General features: G+C 38.9%; 2 protein-coding genes across 2 annotated transcripts in view; one reads left to right on the top strand and one right to left on the bottom strand.

Annotated features, from left to right (window-relative positions):
* Positions 1 to 20,926, top strand: part of ACAD11 (acyl-CoA dehydrogenase family member 11) — a 77,200-nt gene that overhangs the window by 27,083 nt on the left and 29,191 nt on the right. The window contains exons 10-13 of the mRNA XM_008051675.1: positions 5,834 to 5,911; positions 6,898 to 7,036; positions 10,373 to 10,480; positions 13,084 to 13,182. Coding sequence (XP_008049866.1) covers positions 5,834 to 5,911; positions 6,898 to 7,036; positions 10,373 to 10,480; positions 13,084 to 13,182 — 424 coding nt within the window. The remainder of the gene's footprint in view (positions 1 to 5,833; positions 5,912 to 6,897; positions 7,037 to 10,372; positions 10,481 to 13,083; positions 13,183 to 20,926) is intronic.
* Positions 14,697 to 18,223, bottom strand: ACKR4 (atypical chemokine receptor 4). The gene is made up of 2 exons (XM_008051674.2): positions 18,142 to 18,223; positions 14,697 to 15,842 (listed from the first exon to the last, which is right to left on the bottom strand). Exon 2 carries the CDS (start codon positions 15,831 to 15,833, stop codon positions 14,781 to 14,783), a length of 1,053 nt encoding a protein of 350 aa, XP_008049865.1. The 5' UTR covers positions 15,834 to 15,842; positions 18,142 to 18,223; the 3' UTR covers positions 14,697 to 14,780.

The raw sequence follows: 20,926 nt of genomic DNA, 5'->3' as shown, positions 1-20,926 counted from the left end.
GCCACTCCCGGCCACCCCAGCCTCGACCTGCTGGGCTCTGGCGATCCTTCCGCCTCAGCCTTCCAAGTAGCTGGAACTACAGGTGTGCACTACCACGCCCAGCTAATTTTTTGATTTATTGTAGAGATGAGGTCTCGCCAAGTTGCCCAGGCGGGTCTCAAACCCATGGGCTCAGACAATCCACTCACCTCAGCCTCCCAAAGTGCAGGATTATCTTTGAGAATTTAACAAGAACTATAGACTATACAAAATGGACAAACCCCCAAAACTTCTACATATTACTTCAAGCTGTTCATAGATACTACCATTCCTCTCTCCTATAAGCTATTATTTTAAGATACTAAGTTTCAGTCAGTTCATTGAGGGTAGAGAGGCAACATGGAACATTTATTCATGCAGTTAACAAATGTTAGCAAATAACTACTGGGTACCTAATGATAGGTTAAGCACCTTGGAGCCACTGAATGTAAAAGAAAGGACAAGATAGACAGGGCCTATGCTCCTGTAGAGCTTAGACTTTAGCAGGAAAGGAAGACATTAAATGAGAGGCGATACGTGCTGTGAAGAAAAGACAAAAACTATTATGAAAATATGTGAGGGAAGTGGGGCCAGGTATGTGTATGAGTCGAACTCTGGTGTGGAAATGCTAGTGGCATTATCCGAGTCAGACCCTGCCACACGTTGGGTGGTCTTGTGTGGCATTGGTTTTCATCTATGGTATGAATAGGTATGACTGGGTATATAATATATTCCCATTTAAATCTTTTGCGATTCTGAGAGGTCTCCAGATAGACTGACAAAATCAAATAAGAAACTGAAAAAGACCAAAATTCTTTCAAAAGAAATGTTCAGAGCTGATATGTGTTCACAGAGCAGTAATGTAGTTGCTTGAATTATATGAATAATTATCATGTTTTTTAGTAAATATCTGGCTTAGGATTAACTCTGCTCACAGAGTGGAATATGGTTTCTCTAAAAATACTACTTAATCACCTGAGCCCAGCAGGTCGAGGCTCTGGTGGCTGTGAGTGTGCCAACTGTACCCCAGCCTGGGTGACAAAGAGTGAGACTCCAACTAAAAAAAAAATACTACATAAACTAAGGAAATTGTTTATAAAATAGAACCCTCTATAAAAGTATCACTGGTACCTAATTATTTGAATAATTTCTGCTCTAGTTAGTATTTGTTTAATTCTGAGGTTTAAAACACTGAACTTTTGAGTATTACAAAGGGACTGCAATGCTTTCGGTTCGGATAGCAGTCTGAATTAAACATTTTCCTCTCTTCTCTCAAATAAAAATGATTGAATTAACAATAAAGAAGTTTTTATAAAATGAAATAAATTGGTACATGAAGACAGGAGAAGAACACATCAGAGGACTAAAGGTTTTGAAAAGAGAATGGAAATTAGATTTGGATCAGACCCAAGAATAAACTATAACAGAGGAAACCACATCTCAAAAGAACTTTGAAATAAGAGCTATCTATCTGTAGCACAGGTGGTAACCACTTTTGCACAATGGAGTCCCTGTGATTGACTGATATGGAAAGCAAGAATGAGAAGGGGAAGAAGAATCAAGATGTTTGACTTCAGAATTACTGCAAGTAGGCTGGTTGGGTTGGTCTTACAACCTGCATAAAAATGGTGTTTGCCTCAGACAGAATGCTGCAACAGTACTCTAAAAAAAGCAAATAACCTATTTCAGATACGCTCAGGCTTAGTGCCCTCCATATTTTGGCTTTTTTTTTTTTTAACTGGGGAATTGGGTGGCAATCTTAGCTTGTCTACCAGCCTGTCCAATTACTGCCTGACTGCTACCTACTCACTCTAAAATGAAGCCTAACTGTTGGTGTGCTTGTGCTTGCAACTATAACCCATCATTCAGAGGAGAGGCCAGAATTGGCAGAGGAAGCCAGGCTGGCTTGTTTTTTCATTCATAAATGTGGATAGGCATTCAAGGGAAACTACAAGTACAGGGGAAATTTCAGAGGTGGGTTGTGATACTCTGCTGAACTTACCATGCAGCTATTAAAATCTTTACAAAGAATTTGCAGTAAAATAAAGTGCTTTATGATAAGTAAAAAAACTTTAAAGGGAAGAGTGTCAGTTTTTTGTGTGTCAAGGAAAGCTACAATCATTTGTCTTTGAAGATCTTTCAAATCTGGGACATGTCTACATTTGATAATGTAAACTTTTCCTTCTTTTTAAAACTTGTACCATACCAATGTCTGTAAACATGTCCTATCCTGTAGAATGATTCTGAAAAATACTAATCTATGTGGAGCATATGTCTTTTGAATATTTGGCAAAAAGAATATAGCCTTTTCAAAATGGAAATGAGAAAAACCTACTATATAAAATTCTATCCAATATTATTGTAACTAAGTTCACAGAAACTATAATGGTCATGTCTAGAAAATAAGATTGTATCAAATAATACATCAACATTTTGACAGTACATATCTTTAGCTACTGAGACTCTTAATGACTTTTTCTTTATACTTTTACAGATTTTTCAAATTTTCTATAATTAGAAAAAAATAAGCTTCATTTACACTACTCTAGTGACCTTTTGAAACTCCTCAAATATCACAAAATGAGACCATAACCCTTTAACTATTAAAATACTAAAAGCCAGTTTTTCCTGCTTAAAATGGATAAGGAAGAGCATGTAAAACAGGAACTGGCAATATAACATACTGAAAATACACTTTTAGCAAATTGATAACACTAATCACCTAATCATACCTCCTTACTGAATCTAATAATGAACTGGGGAGGAACTGTTGCTTCTTTACAAGAGGCTTAAGTTTAAAGCGAAAAATGAATATTGCAAAATTATGTACAGGCTCAGATTTAAGATTCTGAACCAACACACTCTAAATGAGTATCTTAGTGAATGAAGAAGTAGTATGCTACAGGTGATCTTTAAGAAAATCAATCAGATACTATACATTCTCTGCTTTTGTCTTTTGCTAATATATTAGATTTCTTACTTTAAGAACTGAAGAAGGGGTCTTTGTAGTAAGGTATTTTATTTAATTACGAGTCCTAGTATACCACCAATAAACTTTGCATATCTATAAATGGATAAACTTTAGAACTTAAAGTATTAAATAATTCATGTTTTCAAATAATTATGTGAACACTGGCATAACATGATTCCTCCAAACAGCAGTATCATAAAGAGGTAGTCAGAGATGAGGAAATTATAAATGCATTGCATAACGTATTTCTTATCAAACACAGTAGCATTGACTTTTTTCATGGCATGAGGGATGAAAATAATAAACAATTTCAAAAAGGAAATCTTCCAATTTAACTGACTTCCTGATAGAAATGAAGAGAGCTATTTATGGTGCCTTTCATTACCTTCTTGATTTTCACTAAATCCAGCAGTACTCTAGAGTAGCCATGTTCCAATGAAAGGAACATTTTAAGTGCATTATTATATGAGTATAAATTGGTAAAACAATTTTGGAAAATTATTTGATAATATAGATTAAGATTTTTGACAGTGTCTGTAGCCTTTAACCCAGTAATTTACTATCCTGAGTATAGAAGCAATAATAGGCATAGAGATGCTATAATAACAAAATATTTGAGAATGTCACTGTCATTCAATATTTTCTTTCTTGATTTTTCAGGTGCACAAATTAGAGATTGTTATTGTTTTCTCTGGCTGAAAACTGTAAAACGCAATTTAGATTTACCCATATTTCTCATTTTACTTGTTTAATATTCCTTCTTGCAACTCAAATGTTTCTTCTAGGATCAAGTTCCTCTAATAAGAATTTATTAGTAAACGTTTATCTTTATTACTTTCTCTTTTCATTTTTTGGAGAGGGGGTTATGACTTTATGTATGTAATTTAATAACAGTAATAATGCCCATATAATATTCTGAAAGATAGTTTTATTGCATATAGTATTCTACGTTGCCAGTTATTTTCTCTCAGCAATTGAAGTTATTATTTCAATGATTTCTGCTTCATTTGTTTCTATGTAAAGTTCGTTCTCAATCTTAATGGTTATGTTCGTTCTTTGTTCCGCTCCTCTTTCTCTTTTTTTTTTTGTTTTAGATTAGTAAATATAGCTTATTTAAAAACTAAATTAGAAAGAGAGAGACAGAGAAAGAGGTGAGTCATCCCCCAAAGGTAAGGGAGGAGGCCAAAGCTCTTTCTCCTTTTAAGAATGTTTCCTTCTCATTGATGTTCCGAAGTTTTACTGTGCTCTGGCTTCATTATGCTTTGTGAATTTGATAATTGTTGTCTTTACCAGGTTTAAGAACATATAATAAGTTTTACAAATATTGCCCCTCTTCTCATTCTTTTTATTTAGGGCTCCAGTCAGGCTTACGTTAGAATTCTCTCTGAACTCATCATATCCTTTCAGCACCCATATTTGCCATCTCTAGAATTTCTGTATTCTATCCTGAGTAATTTCTTCTAATGTGCTATTTTTTAAACTGTATCTAATATATTTTTCAACCATCCATAGGACAGCAGTTCACAAATTTTGGAGGGTGTAAGAATTGCCTACAGAGCTAGTAAAGAATACAGAAACCCAAGTAGGATACAGCCTACAGAGCTAGTAAAGAATACAGAAACCCAAGTAGGATACAGCCTAGGCCTCTGTATTTTTACTGAGTTCCCCCAAGTGATTCTGATAGCCACCAGAATTCAAGAATCACTGCCATAAATTTTTTAAGTTTCATTACTATGGTTTTCTTTTCCTTAAGTTTTATTCAATTTTTTTTTTCAAATTTGCCTAGTCACTTTTGATAGTCCCTTGTTATATTTTTAATTTCTTCCTTTATTCATGAAACCTATTACACATAAATATTTCTTATCCTGTGTCTGGTTATTACTCTGTAGTCTTTGTGATTTTGTTTTGTTGAATTATTGTTTTTGCTAATTCTTAATAATAGTGACTTTTTTTGTTATTCTTTTGTTTTGAATAATAAGTAATTTTCCATTCTGAACTCATGTTCTTTGGAATGGAATTTTATCTGTGAGAGTTACGTAAAACTTTTGTTTAAAGCTCTTTCATCCAGAAAGGATTTGTTTCTGCTTCTGCCAGGTATTTGCAGGCACTGTCACTAGGAACATTCTGACTCGAGGTTTTAGAGCCCCATGGGTCTGTGAATTCAGTCCCGAAGTTGCGTGAAGATAGACCTCAGTTATAAATGTTTATTTTTTCAATTTTGCCCAGAACTAAGACCCACATATATATAGGGGTGGATTTTTGTTGTCGTCGTCATTGAGTTCTATTTATTTTTACTTAGGTTTTACCCATCAAGCATCCTGGCATCGGCGGAAGAAAGAAGTGATCTCTTATTATCCCTTTTGCCATGTTTGGACATTTAACTCTATCTCCCAAACAAAACTTAGGCCAGTATAGATCGGCATGCAGCCCCTGGACAAACTTGGCTCCAGTGTTTGCTCATATCTTATGAGTCAGACATTTTTGTTCTTGGTCTCTGAGGAATTTTATTTTCCTTCCAGCGCAGCTATGCATTAATTAATACATTTTAAAATTATTTAAGTATATTATCCAGCACTTTTAGTTGAGGAGTTTCTATGACTATCTACTGTGCTATATTGCTAGAAATGGAACACTCAACTCTTGTGTAAGATTTTGGAACCCTACTATCTAATATGGAGGCAGTATAATATGGTGATCAGCAAACCTTTAGAATTGTGTTATGCCTCTATGTCTGGTTTCAAAAAGATATATTACTGATTTAATAACAGCTGAAAATGTTTATGACAGTTTCTGACATTGTTTACTTTGTATTAATTTAACTAATAATTTTTTTATTACTTTAAGGAAGTTATTGAGTTCTATGCTCAAACTGAAAATTCCATGGACAAGTGGAGAAAACCTTTAGTGATTGATAAACTCAAGGTAAGAAAAATAAAACCTGGCCGGGCTTGGTGGCTCAGCCTGTAATCCCATGATTTGGGAGGCCGAGGTGAGTGAATTGCTTGAGCCCACGGGTTCGAGACCCACCTTGGCAACTTGGCGAGACCTCATCTCTACAATAAATCAAAAAAATTAGCCGGGCATGGTAGCACGCACCTGTAGTTCCAGCTACTTGGAAGGCTGAGGCAGAAGGATCACTGGAGCCCAGCAGGTTGAGGCTGCGGTGGCCGGGACCAGCTACTGCACTCCAGTCTGGGCGAGCCCAACTCAAAAAAAAAAAAAAAAAAAGAAAAAGAAAATCTTTAACACTGGAAATTCATAGGTAAGTGTTTTTGAGACCTGGATCTTAGTTTTATTGTTGCTGTTGCTATATACATAGAGAATAATTATATCAAAAGTAACTTTTTAAGAAGAAAGTTAAAAAAATAGACTCTGTAATATACAAATTAGGCTACATAGTGTTCTGTATATGGTATATGATGAAGAAAGCCACTTACAGCTGTTCAAAAATATGATCAAAACTCATTAGCAGCCATCACTGAAGGGACACTGAAGTCAAGGCACGACATTTGTCCCACATTGACTGAATTCAAGTGTTATGTTTTCAAATCTTAACAGCAATACTTATGCAAGAAATTAAAATACATAAAATAGTGTATTTGGCATAATTATTCTCAAATATGGGAGATTTTGTAATAGTTCTGATTCAGTACAAAGTACTCAAGTAGCAAACTTAGTTTTCAGCCAAACCCAAGGAAGCTTGCAGGAAAAGGTATTTAACAGTTAAGAAACTGTTGTAATATAATAAATCAGTAACCACTTGATTTTGTACACTGTAGGATATAGTGAAATGAATAACTCCATAAGTGTTTTTAGATTTCAAAAAGCATAAATACCAATTAAAAAAAATAAGTTACTTTAGATAATGGTAAATTATGATCACTAGAGCATGTTCATTACCTTGACAGGAGATGGCCAAAGCAGAGGGACTCTGGAATTTGTTTTTGCCAGCGGTGAGCAGTCTCAGCCAAGTGGACTATGCCTTGATTGCTGAAGAAACAGGAAAATGCTTTTTTGCTCCAGATGTCTTTAACTGCCAAGCACCAGGTTGCTACATTAATTGAAAACAGAATTTTCTCTAATATTTTGAACGTGTTTAAGATTTCTCCATATGATAAGAAAGGTTTTTTTACACGAAGTCGTTGATTTATAAATTTGGGTATAATTTTATTTTTCAGTTACTTTGATTTAAATATAAAAAATGGATTTGAAATCCTCATCGGACTATCCTTTGGTTTAACATTATTACATTAAGAGTATTGGTGAATGAAAGTAGCCCCCAAAGGAATGGGTAATATAAGGATCCTGGTTTCCTGCTTGGGGACTGGATATTTTCCATGACTAGTTAGAATGGGTAGAGTTTCTAGCCTTTTGGTTAGACTTACTGTTCATTGACCAATGGATGAACCAGTCATTCACCAATTATGTATTGATTACCGAGTATATGCCAAGCACTTTTCTAGGTTCTTTAAATGACATATAAGTGAATAAAATACGCAAAGAAGACTGCCCTCGAGGATCTAATTCTAATTCAAGGAAACAAAAATAGGTCATAAGTGTAATAAATAAGTAAATTACGTAGCATGTTTGAATATTAAAAGTCCTTGGCAAAGCAACAGAGCAGGGTAGGGCGCTCGAGAATGCGAAGGACAGGGAATACGGGTTACAATTTAAAACAGAATGGTCAGGATGGGCTGCACTGCACAAATGACATTGACGAAGACTGAACGGTAGCGACTGACCGAGTCAGCCAAGTTGTTACCTGGGGGAGAGTGTTCCCGCACGGCTCCGATGTGGTCTACCTCCGCGAGCACCGGAAGAAAACACCTTCTGGCCCAGCCCTCGCCTGCTGCTCGGCGAAGGGGCCCTGCTAGGAGTGACTGCGGCGCCCGAGAACAGTCAGCCCGCACGTCCTCCCGTCCCCAGTCCTGGAGTCCACTGGCTGCTCTCCAATCCTTCCCGTGCGTTGCTGCTTCCGCAGGTTTGCTCGGGCCAGGCCTCCTCTCCAGGGAGACTCTGCCTGTCCTTCCTGACTCAGTTCCTGTTTATGAGCTGCCGCCTCTGCAAAGAAGCTCTGCTCTACCTGTAAGGAATGCCTCTTGGCCGGGCTCGGTGGCTCAGCCTGTAATCCCAGCGCTTTGGGAGGCGAAGGTGAGTGGATTGCATGAGCCCGCGGAATCGAGACCCGCCTGGGCAACTTGGCGAGACCTCGTCTCTACAATAAAACAAAAATGAGCTGGGCGTGGTAGTGTGTGTGCTTGTAGTTCCGGCTACTTGGAAGGCCAAGGCAGAAGGACTGCCGGAGCCCAGCAGTCGAGGCTGTGGTGGCCTGGAGCGGCCACTGCACTCCAGTCTGGGCGACGGAGTGAGACTCCAACTCAAAAAAAACACAGAAAGAAATGCCTCCTTCCTCCGAACTCAGACAAGGACTATCTTTTTACCCTCCGCACCGCTCTCGCTGTCGTGCGCCCCACACCACTTGGAAAAGCGCCAATCTCTCACAGACGCCAAAGACAGAACGTCAGTCCTTGGCAGAAAACCACGGTGCCCTTCCAGCCGCGCCGCCGCCGGAAGTGTGGCCGGGGCTCCGTCCGGGCCGCCCCAGCGAGAGCCCAACGTTTCCGGTTCCCGGAGTGAGCGCCGCGCAGGCGGCTGGCCCTGACCCACCCGGCGGCCTCGGGCCCCGGACCTTCCGGACCGAGACGAGGGCCGCGGGACCAGAGCTTCCTGGCCCGCGATGAGTGCGGAGCCCGGGTAGGCAGGCTTCCGCCGCAGATTCAAGAAGTGTGCCACGGAAGATGAGGCCTGGGCCTTCCTCGCGGGGCCTGCGGGCCCATACGGTTCTGGAGGGCAGGAAGAGGAAGACGTGGAAGCGCCACGAAGGAAAGCGCGCAGGCGACTCCGGGAGCCCTCGGATGAAGACGCAGACGGGCGCGCAGGGCCGCAAGCCAAGCGCGTCCAGCACAGCGCGGAGCCGGCCCCTTCCGTCGGCAGAGACGCTGCTGCTGCCCAGGGAGACGTCGCCGTCGAGTCCGCCGACAGCTGCTGCTCCAGGATCGCGCGGAGGAGAGCACGAGCTGGGGCCGGGCGGCCTCTCGATGTAGGCGGCGGACTTCCTGGGCGACAGACGAAGCCAAGAGCAGAAATCCACGCGGCCTGCAAAGCCACTAAACAAGCAAGGGCTCAAAGCATCAGTTCCCCGGTTCTGTACACGGACAGCATATCCACCATAAATGGCATGACCAGCTGGGTTCCAGGTTGGAAGGAGAACGGGTGGAGGACAAGTGCGGTGGAAGAGGGGGTCTACAAGGATGACTTGGGTTTGCTGGAGAAGCCACGCGAGGCATGGGCGTTCAGGGGGTGCGTGTTCCCGGACATTCAGGTTTTGGAGGCAAAGAAGAAGCTGATGAATTAGCGAGGAAGGAGCTAAGAAATCTGAAGACCGAACAAAGTGGCTTTAGTCCTTGGAAAAACTCGAGCCAGTGGCTTGTTTTGCTCCTTTTACTTGCTAGTGTGGAAAACAGAGCAGCTGGACCATCGCAGTGGGTGAGCACACACGGCTCTCACACTGAATTAGGGAGGCATGGTGGCGTTATGCGACTGCACGCTGATAAAAATGGTTACATGTATAATAAATCGAATATCTTTGAGATTTGAGGATTTTTTAAAAAGGAAAAGAAAATGACAGTAGATAACTTCAAAGGCTGCTCCAACCCTTGGAGGGTATTGTTTAGGACATGGCACACTAGTATATCGGCTAAAAATGAATGCTTCGTGTTTTTCATGAATCAAAATGCCTTCCTCTGGTTTTCACTCCTATCAAGTTTCTCGAAATGTGGTCTAAGTCCTTTCCGTTGAGTATTAATTACTCGGAAGATTTTGAGAAAACGTTTTCAGTATCACCTTTTCAATGACTGTAAGGATAATTACTGAAATGCCTATGAAAATTCAATTAAGTCTAAGTTAAATCTCTCAAGATGTCTGTATTCCATCCAGACAGACCTAACAGAGCCAAAGTTACATCAACATGCACAAAATTTCTGGTAGATTAGCACAGCTTAATATTCTTTTTGAGGGAGAAAGTAAGTCCTGTGTTACAGTTAATGAAACTTATCTGTTTGTTTTAGATTCAGAGTCTATGATTCAGAACAAGTTGCATGAACTGTGCAAGAGTCTGATTTAAAACAAGTTGAATAGATACGCACTCCGTGCCATGTACTTGTAACTGTTTATGACACGCCACTCTTGTCAGTTATATTTGCTATATGTTTCAAGGCATTTTGTTGGCTCAGAAAGATGCGCGTCTGTGTTGTCTACATAAAGTTGTGAATTTCATACTGGTGGATTTTCACGTGCAAAACAAATTCCTCTTCTTATGCGTAGACACAGGGAACATGGAGGTATTGCACCTGTATGGAAGTGAGGAGCAGAAGCAGCAGTGGCTTGAGCCTCTCCTGCAAGGGAACATTGCCTCCTGCTTCTGCATGACAGGTAAAGGCAAACCACCCTTCTCCCCTAGTGGTGAGCTGAAGAAATGTGAGATGTGGGTCATGTTTCAGTCAAATTTGCCTGTGGCCAGATGACATTTTCTGCAAGCCTATTTTAGCATTATTAGCAGAGGAAATCTAGTTTCACAATCTTTTGACTTCTACTTCTCAAATTGCCATCTATCTATGTTTAAGATAAAACTTGTTTAGTCCTTATGTGTGAAATATTCATCTTTGTGATAATTTCATATTGATACTTAAAAAATACTAAGCTTTTCCATAAACCAGAAAATTAGAGCCATCTCTGGACCTATAGCTCAAATTATAATCATGTGGGAAAACAGAGGAACATGTTAATAACTCTTCCAAAAGGCAACATCATTGTTTCATGATTGAGTTCATAATTAAACAATTTGGGATGGACATGGAGTCTTACACCTGTAATCCCAGCACTTTGGAAGGCTGAAGTGGGAGGATCACTTGAGACCAGGAGTTCAAGATCAGCCTGGGCAACATAGCAAGACTCTGTCTCTACAAAAACAAAAATAGTTCTAGCTGTTTAAGAGGCTGAGGCAGGAGAATTGCTTGAGCCCAGTAGGTAGCGGGTGCAGTGAGCCATGATCACATCACTGCACTCCAGCCAGGGTGACAGAGTAAGACCCTAACTCACAAAAAAAAAAGTTAAACTGAATTTGATTTTTTCCATAATTTTTAAGTACTTTCAATAATGACCAGATTTTATTATTTTCTATAACATTGTATGCATTTATATAGTAATCTCCTTTTTTTCTGCGGGGGATACATTCCAAGACCTCCAATAGATGCCTGAAACTGGAATTAGTACCAAACTCTACACGTAAAGTTTAATCTACAAATTAGTCACAGCAATTTATTAATAATGATAAGGTACAACATTAAGTTATTAATAGTAATAACAACTATAATAGTAATATAGAACAACTGTTACTTAGAATGACATAATTTTAAAATTGTGAATAGTTTGTTTCTGGAATTTTTCATTTAATATTTTCGGAACACAGTAGACCACTGGTAACTGAAACCATGGATAAGGGGAGACTACTGTAATAGCAGAACTGGCCTCCATTTAAATCAATAATAAGTATTTATTGAACGTCTACATATTTTGGTTTTTTTATATTTTTGTGTGTGGAATTGGAGTCTCACTTTGTCGCACAGGCTGGAGTGTAGTGGCACACTCATGGCCATCCCAGTGTTGACCTGCTGGGCTCCGGCGAGCCTTCCCCCTCAGCCTTCCAAGGAGCCAGAACTACTGGCGCAGGCTACCACACCCAGCTAATTTTTTTTATTTATTGTAGAGACATGGTCTCGCCAAGTTGCCCGGGCTAGTCTCAAACCCGCGGGCTCAGGCAGTCCACTCGCCTTGGCATCCCAAAGTGCTGGGATTACATAAATGCCTACATACTATGTTTTGTCTACAAAACACTAACTGGGGATTACAAAATAAGTACACAGTCCCCTTTTGAAAAACCGAGTCTCAAGTTTTAGAAATAAAACACGAGGAATAGCTGAAGGACCTGTTTAAACAAGCAGGCATATTAACAAATGATGATTGCTGTGACTTAGAGCTAGTCAGTTCTGAAATGCCATGCAGTATAGCAGCTTTCCAAGGGTATCCCGTGGAAAACTTTCTGAAGACCTTAAGTGTTGAGCCGGGTTTGAAGAATGCAAAATATTGCCCGCTGTTTTTGCTAGCACTGGCCAGGCCATGTGCTCATTGAGCTTTGGCCTCATCCCCTACCTGGGGAGGTGAATCTCTATTCTCTCTCTCTCTAATTTACTTTCTAAATGAACTATATTTTCCTTGATTAAAAAAATTAAAAACATGAATGCAAAATATAAAAATTGGTGAAAGCATTCCTGATGGAATTTGCAAGTCACAGAAATTTTGCCATGGGCAGTGGCTCAAGCCTGTAATCCCAGCACTTTGAGAGACCGATGTGAGAGGATTGCCTGAGTCCATAGGTTCAAGACCAGCCTGGGCAACTTGGTGAGACCTTGTCTCTACAAAAAAAACAAAAACAAAAAATTTGCTGGGCATGGTGGTGTATGCCTGTAGTTCCAGCTACTTGGAAGGCTGAGGATCGCCTGAGCCCAGGAGATCAAGGCTGCTGGGGCCATGAGAATGCCACTATACTCCAACCTGGGCAAGAGAGTGAGACTCCAACCAAAAAAAAAAAAAAGAAGTTGTTTAATATAGTAAACTATATGGTGGGAAAATCTGGCTTGCCAGTATTTAGTACAGATGTCCATTGTGAGAAGTAGAAAACAATATGTTTATCTACTTTGGATGATTGAGGAAAGAACTGTGTGACTAGTTGTATACCAAGTCATATATCAGTGAATAAGCCAAAAATGCAATTCAGGATCCTGATCCTGGTGTTCAGTATGCTTCATTTATTTATTCTTCCAATGCACAGTTCTTGAATGCCTACCATGTGTAAGTTATAGGAGAACCAGGGTGAACGGGGAAGTACTGGAAGATGAAAAAGAAAAGAGTTTCCATTCCCTTATCTAAGCATCTTTGCAATCTGCCTGCCTGTACATTCAGTCCTTGTTTGTTTATAGAACCTGATGTAGCTTCCAGTGATGCCACCAATATTGAATGCAGCATCCAACAAGATGGCGATAGCTATGTAATTAATGGCAAGAAATGGTGGAGTAGTGGTGAGTGTTCAGCATAATTTTTTTACTGAACAGATTGCTCATTTGTGCCATGTACATTCCAGAATAATGCTATGGTATGTAGTTACTAGTTTCATGATCATAATTCTTTAAATTCTGCCTTGAAAGCATTTTCCAATTTAGAAATAGTAGTTAAAAGGGAAAGCAATTTTAAAATAAGATGTCTTGATTAAGTGATTTTTAAGAACAGAAACATGTCTTTATTTTTTTGCAGTTTAAGAGTTACAGTTCATTAGTGAATACTATTTTTGGCCAGTGAAATGTCGACCAAAGATGAATTATAATAGGGGTACATTACATGGGCTATTATATGTTATGAAAAATAGTTTGTGATACACATTTTCATTACTTTAAAATATGAGTGTTTAAATGAAAAATAAGACACGTGTATAGGATAATGTGGTTTTTAGTCAGCCCTGAGAAATAGACTCACATAAATAGATGAGTTCTTTAGGAAGTTATAAACATTGAAACTTAGATAAATGTAATGATTGAGGATTGTATCTAGAATATGCGTGAAAAACCTAACATTTATTTGACATCATGGAAGCAAATTAAGTGTTTAAGAACTTGCCAGGCATTGAAAGGATCAGAAAAGCTTACTTACTATATGCTTTTTCACCTGTTAGTTATTCTTCCTGGAATTTTATAAAATTACTTACAAACTAGCAAAAAAGAAAAAAAGGCAGATTAAGTTTGGTGTGAGGTGAAGTGCTAAATCATGCAGGGAAATTGTTCTCATATCAACATTTTGATAAATAAAAGCCATTATAGTTGCCTTTTAACATGAGCCTTTTTATTAATCGTTTTTAGCTTAACTTGTAGCATAGTAAGTTTTTTCCATTGCAAATTTTTAAAAATTACTTACGTATTTATTATAGAGATTTGGTGCTCAAATGAGGGGTTACTACATAAATAGGCTGTGCCTAGTGACTGCCAATCCCTCCCTTGTGCTAACGCAACTCGTTAACTAGTGATCGGAGCTGCTGCTGCTGCTTTTTTTTATTTTTTTATTTTTTTTGCCTAGTGGGTTTTTTTTAAAAAACTTCTTTTATTTTGAAATTAATATAAATTCACAGGAAATTACAAAGATGGTGCAGAGTGGTTCTGAGAACCCTTCACTTCATTTCCCCAATGTTGTATTATACTATGTGTGTGTGTATGTATATATATATATAAAAAACTATAATATAATATAAAAACCAGAAAATTAAAATTGGTACAATGTGTATAGTTCTCTGTCATTTTGTCACGTGTAGATTTGTATAACCAGTACTGCAATCAAGATACAAAACTATTCCAGCACCACAAAGATTATCTTCTTTATAGCATAGTAGTTTTATTTATTTATACTGTCACTATTTTTCTGTACTATTAATTTTAACTTTTGTGTTTGTACATTTACTATCTGGTTTCCTCTTCTTGGCTCGTATCTTCCCCCCTCACCCCGTCCCCTTCTTTGTTGTCAGTTGCAAACACAGCATTTGACATTTGAGTTTCAGAATAATACAGATGTTTTATCTGAGGAGGAAGCATCATCATTCGTGTGTAGCCAAGCAAAACGCAGAGAAGTTTTACATTTAAATACTAAAAGTACTGGTTGGTCCTGTAGGACCCTCAGAATCAAAAGGAATTTCTTCCACACTTTGTCTTTGTCTTCTCCAGGACTCGTATTTTTTGGCTACTTTCATAATATAGTTTTTAAAAGAGGCTCCCATAAAAACATACAGGATTGGGTTGAGGCAGCTGTGAAAGAGTGCAATGCTTTCTGTGATTTGGATGGCAACATCCATGCGTTTGCTCATGTCACAGTCAGTGATCAAGGAGTAGATGATATCTATGGCTTGGCAGAACTTGACAATGTTATAAGGCAACTGAGTGACAATGAAAACTATAACCACTGTGAGCAGAACTTTGAGGGGTCGAGATTTTTTAATGTTTGGCATCTTGATGAGTGTCCTTGCTGTGAGAAGGTAGCACACACCCATAACAAGAAAGGGTACCACAAATCCTAGGCAGATTTCTAGTATTTGAATCGACGCTTTCATTGATGTTCCCAGGTGGTGGGGGAAAATGGGAATGCACCTAGCATTGTCATTCACTGTATAAAAAATCAGATGGGGTATACTCAGCAAGATAGCAGCTGTCCAGACACAGAAACAGATGATCCAGCATGGTTTTTCCACTCCTGATTGACTGGGTCCTTTAGTTACTGCCAGATATCTGTCTATGCTGATACAAGCCAGAAACTGCATTCCAGAGACAAAGTTTACAGTGTACAAGGCTGAAGTTACTTTGCACATAATTTTCCCTAAAACCCACCCATGAGCTGCATTAACAGCCCAGAAAGGCAGAGTGAATAGAAGGAGTAAATCTGCCACAGCCAGATTCAGGATATACACATCTGTTTTGGTTCTCTGTTTCTTGTAATAGGCATAAATTGCCACTACTATGGAATTGCCTGCAAGTCCAATGATGAAAGCTGTTGTGAGGTAGACCGGAAGGAAAACTTTTGCAAATTTTCTGACCTCTTCTTTGATGCAGATCATTTCGTACTGACTATAGTCATGAGTGCCATTCATTTCATTTTCCTCATAATAGTAATCTGTTAACTGGTTCTGTTCCAAAGCCATGGCTCCAATCTAGATGGCAAAAAGAATACAGAATACTTGTTTTAATATTGCTTCAAAGAAAACAGTTCTTACCCAGCACCTGTTCATTCCCTAGAGAATAGATTGTTACTGGAGCATGCCAGCCTGAATCTGCCACTCTTTGGCACATTTTAGTGCCAGCCACATTATATTCATCCTTCGTTTTTACAATTCTGTGTGCAGGAGCCGGGATTTACAGGGACAAGAAACATAATACCCTGGAGAGGGTTCTTAGATATTAAGCCCTAAATAAAAGCAAAGACTTTTATGTAAAAATTATTTTTAAAATATAAAAATTCAGTCAGATTTTACCTAAGAAGAAAAAATCATGGTATAATCTTTACACGCATAACTTTGTGAGTCTTATGGAGTTTATCTGCAATAAATGAAATAAAAATGAGAATAAATTAACATTTTTATTTAAAATAAATTTATTTTACTTTTGATTTTGTTATTTATGCATTTAATTTAAATCAGTTAAATAAACTATTTTAGTATTTGCACTGATTTCATTAGTTGGCTTCCAGTGAACAAGGTTTCCTTTACTCAACTTCCCTCCGAAAGCAAGCACTGCTTGCTTGTTGTACCCTGTTGCTTGGTAGTGCCAGCTTCCCCTAGTCACCGAAGCTGTAAGCCTGCCCCATCCTTGACTACTCTTTTTCCTTCATTCCTGATTTTCAGTCAGTCGCTGAGCTCTGATTCTGTCTTCCAAAAGGTCTCCTGCACTCCGCACTCTTCCTCACATTTGCACACCTGGACAACCATGCTTCTCACCTGGGCGACTATAGTGTCTTCCTGATAGGTTTCCTACTGTTGTTATTGCTCCTAACCATGTCCTTACCAAAAGCGTTTTTATTTCCACCAGCGTGTTTGATCTTTAAATTGCCACTCTGTCCTTTCCTGCTTAGCTCCTCGCCTGGAAGACACATCACGTCACCTGAGAGGCACAATCCAAGCTCCTTAGCAGAATGCTAATGGCTCCTGCCACCTACTCTGTTCCCTCTATTGTAGCCAGCAATAGGATTGATTTCCCAGCAGTTGGCTGGCACACACCAGGCCACAGCACCATCTACACCACTGCTCATTCTCTCCCTTTATTTGTCATACTATTTTCTGTCCTTCCCTGGAAGGGTCAGTTCCTACTCAGTTAACTTGGATGTTGCCTCCCCAGAAGGCTCTCCTGATGCAGCAGCAATTCCCAGAGAACTGACTCCCTCCTCTGGAAGAGATGTTTCCCAGACTATTTGTCCCTCTGGGCATTAAGTTCTGCAAAGTCTGACCTGTTTGATTGTGTCTGTAATTAAAATTTTATCAATGTGCCTGGCACACACTAACTGCTCAGCAAATATTTGTCAAACTAAAGGCTTTGCCAGTGGGTATAAAGCTGTTACTCCAGAATGGATAGATGGTATGCCAGGAATCTTCTGGCTCAACATTGTTATTGTATCCTATTGGCTATTAGCACCCCATTAGTATTAAGATAAGCTTGCACAGAATTCACCGTTTTTAAAATGTGTATAATAATGACTTTCAATGTTTTCAAGAGATAAACATATTGTAAAAACAGTGTGCTAATTTATGGCACATTTTCAAAAGAACATTCTCATAATTGCTAACTCTGAATAAGAAAACAAAGTAAGAAAGGCACTGAGGAAAGATATCACATAGAAGAACTGCTTTCATTATGTAAAAAACAGGAACCACTATTTAAAATAACTTTTTATCATTAAGATTATTTAAGTTCTAATCTGGAAGACTACTCTGGTCTTCTTTTTCTTATACATTAATTGTTAACATAATATGAATTATATTCTTTCCTTCTCTTAGATCACAAAAATCTTAAAGCTGATAATAAGGAATAATATAAGAAATTAAGGAAGGAAATTTTAAAGTAAAAATTTTACTGAAAATATGAGTAAGAATATAGGAATGGAAATTAATTGCAGAAATGATTCTCCTGGCAGATACATAGAAACCACATTTAAGTGTCTTTATAGTTATTATTATAACAAAAAATTAGTATTCATAAAGAAAAGCCAAAAAAATAATATAACAAAAGTTGTTTTCTCATTAACAAAGTTTTACAGACAGGTAATGATATTGGAAATCATATTTTCTTCTTAAGATTTTCATTTTAATGTTAAAGTGCACAGCTGTTTTCAAATAGCTATTTTTTGCACATGTAAATATTTAAACTTTCTGCATCAAGATTCTATATTGGTAAGTTAACAAAGGCCTTAAAAAAAAAAGGACATTTAAGTCAGAATGAGAAAAGAAAGAGAGGACCAACCTGTTTCAGTCGTCAGAGAGGAGCAGTCTTGAGCGGAGTATAGGATCAAATGACCTAACAGGGCTACTTTTGTTTTTATTTTTCACCCCGCCTTTATCTTGCATCCAAGAGGGCTGTCCTGAAATTTAACCTTGTAAGCACTTGATCTTTTATTTTATGTAAAGTCATCCTGTGACGTAATTGTGTCCTAGGTTACAAATTTGAAAGAATTTAATCTTGTTTTACTTTCAAAGTCTCCACTTAGCCAAAAGGAACAAGAAAGTACCTGGTGCTGAGCAAGTGACCGTGGAGCCAGAAGAGTTTCCCCCAGAAGGCATCCAGGCAAAGAACTCACACCTGTAGAGAGCATAGAGAAATACTCTCTAAAGTTATTTCATCCAAGAAGGAAAAAAAAATTATTTTAACCCAGGAAACTATCCTTTTGAAGATTATCAAAAATTAAATTATTAAAAAGCATTAGGCATTTGTAGTAGAGTTTAATATTTTTATGCCACATCATTTAATATTTTGCTTAAACTGTAAGATTCCTCCTGGCTTCACTGTATTTCTCTGTTCTGGTCCCAGAGTGTGCCTTCTCACGTGACTTTAAACTCTCTCTTGTAACTCTTTTCTTCAAAGACCAGAATACAAATTTTCAAAATCCTTTGCTCAGTTAATTTTCCCATAGTTCCAAAAAATCAAAGTTAGAGAAAGAAGAGAAATGTATGTAGATTGGGCCCTTGTGGTCTGTTTGAATTTGACTCTCCTGGCATTTGCATAGCAGTTACATTATTTTCTCGCAAGGCCAGGTTCAGTTTCCACCTGCAAGTTATTTCAGACCCATGCCATTTTTTCCTCCAAATAATTGATCTAACTCCTTGTTGATTTATGGAAAAGAGACCCATTAGGACCTTCATCTTTCTTTATCTACTCTTAGTCTGAGGGTACAGCCATATTCGTCTCCTAGTTATCTACCACTCTGAGGAAGCATCATTCACATGCAGCTAAGCCAACTCACTAAGAAAAAAATTGCCTGAATTTTTGTTTTCTCTTTTCTGTGGTATAAATATTTCCACCATGGCCAATGCCAAGCTATTCAGATGGTCACTGGATGAAGAGTTACTAAGAGATGAGCATAATTAGTGCTCCTGGCAGGCTCTGGAACATTTCTTAAATTCGAGGCCTTTTTTTCTCCTTACGATGATTGCCCATTCTGCCAGTCTCTTGTTGCCTTCTGAAGGACTCTGCTATTAATGTTATCCCTGCTCTGGCTGGGCTATCAGGTCTTTCCCCTCCTCTTACCTCTTACTCTTCTTGACCTCTGGCATATTAGCACAGGAAGAAACGAACACTGTTCCACTGAATCTTCACAGCGGCCTGTAAGATCTGCCTCCACCCCTCATTGTCTCTCTGGCCTTACTTCATACTACTTACCCTTTACCTACTGGTTCTGCTACACCTGTCTCCTTGCTGTTTTAGAATATACCAGGCACAATCCTGACCAGCTTTAATGCTGGCTCTTCTGTCTGCCTGAAATGTGTTCCTAACATTTGCAAGGCTTGCTTCCTCATCTTTTTTTAAGCCTTTGCCCAATCACGAACTGTCACTGAGACAATCTTTGACTGACTACTCTATTTAAGATCGTCCTCACTCACTTGGACTCCTAGTCCTCGTTATCCACAACTCTTACTGTGTTCTAAGGCACCATATCATCTATGCTTGCTGTCTATTGTCTCCCACCCTATATTAAAACATAAGCTTCATCAGAACAAGAACTTTTTCTTTTTGCTACTTGACACCAATATTTGTGTTTTTTTGGTAAATTTTATTATTATTATTATTATTATTTTTTTTTTTTTTGAGTTGGAGTCTCATTCTGTCATTCAGACTGGAGTGCAGTGGCCACTCCCAGCCACCGCAGCCTCGACCTGCTGGGCTCTGGCGATCCTTCCGCCTCAGCCTTCCTAGTAGCCGGAACTACAGGCGTGCGCTACCACACCCGGCTAATTTTTTATTTATTGTAGAGACGAGGTCTCGCCAAGTTGCCCAGGCAGGTCTCAAACCCGCGGGCTCAGGCAATCCACGCACCTCCCAAAGTGTGGGATTACAGGCTGAGCCACCGAGCCCGACTATTTTTTTTTTATTTTAAATATGTGGGGTGCAATTCAGGGTTAAGGATACACATGTTCATTGTGCAGGAACCCTTGTTGATGGGGTGTGCCCCCCCCCACCCCTGGCAATTTCCCACTACTACCAATCCTGTCCCTGCACTCCCCTAGCAGTTTCCCACTACTGCCAATCCCAAGAACTATTTTTGTTTTTTTCACTGACACATCCCAAGTGCCTAGAATAATGCCTGGCCACATAATAGGTGCTCAATAAATATTTTGAATTAATAAGAAATCATACTATCCCCTTTGAATATTATCCTATTTACTTACCCAGGCTGTTATACTTCTTAACAAGTGGTCTATAGGTACAGCCTCCATAATTATCAATTGCATAATTCCTTTAATCTATCTATACACAATGCTGACTTCTTTTGTCCTCCTCCCACCCTATTTCAGATCCCAACTCTTATTTACAATTCAGGTCTGACCTTAAGCCATCCGTAACCTTTCTAGATTAGATCAGATATATACTTTTTACTCCCATAGTCATATCACTCTATTTCTGGTATTTACTGAAATTCTCTGTCCTCTGTAGCTATCTCGTACCCTGCTATATCCTCAACATTTGACTTGGTGCCTTTCTTTTTTTTTTTTTTTGAGTTGGAGTCTCACTCTGTTGCCCAGACTGGAGTGCA

The sequence above is a fragment of the Carlito syrichta genome, unplaced genomic scaffold (genome assembly GCF_000164805.1).
Source record: "Carlito syrichta isolate Samal-C Ts95f unplaced genomic scaffold, Tarsius_syrichta-2.0.1 Scaffold220699, whole genome shotgun sequence".
In the NCBI taxonomy this organism is placed as follows: domain Eukaryota; kingdom Metazoa; phylum Chordata; class Mammalia; order Primates; family Tarsiidae; genus Carlito; species Carlito syrichta.
Note: the sequence above shows the minus strand (reverse complement) of the source record. Positions and strands in the feature narration are given on the sequence as shown.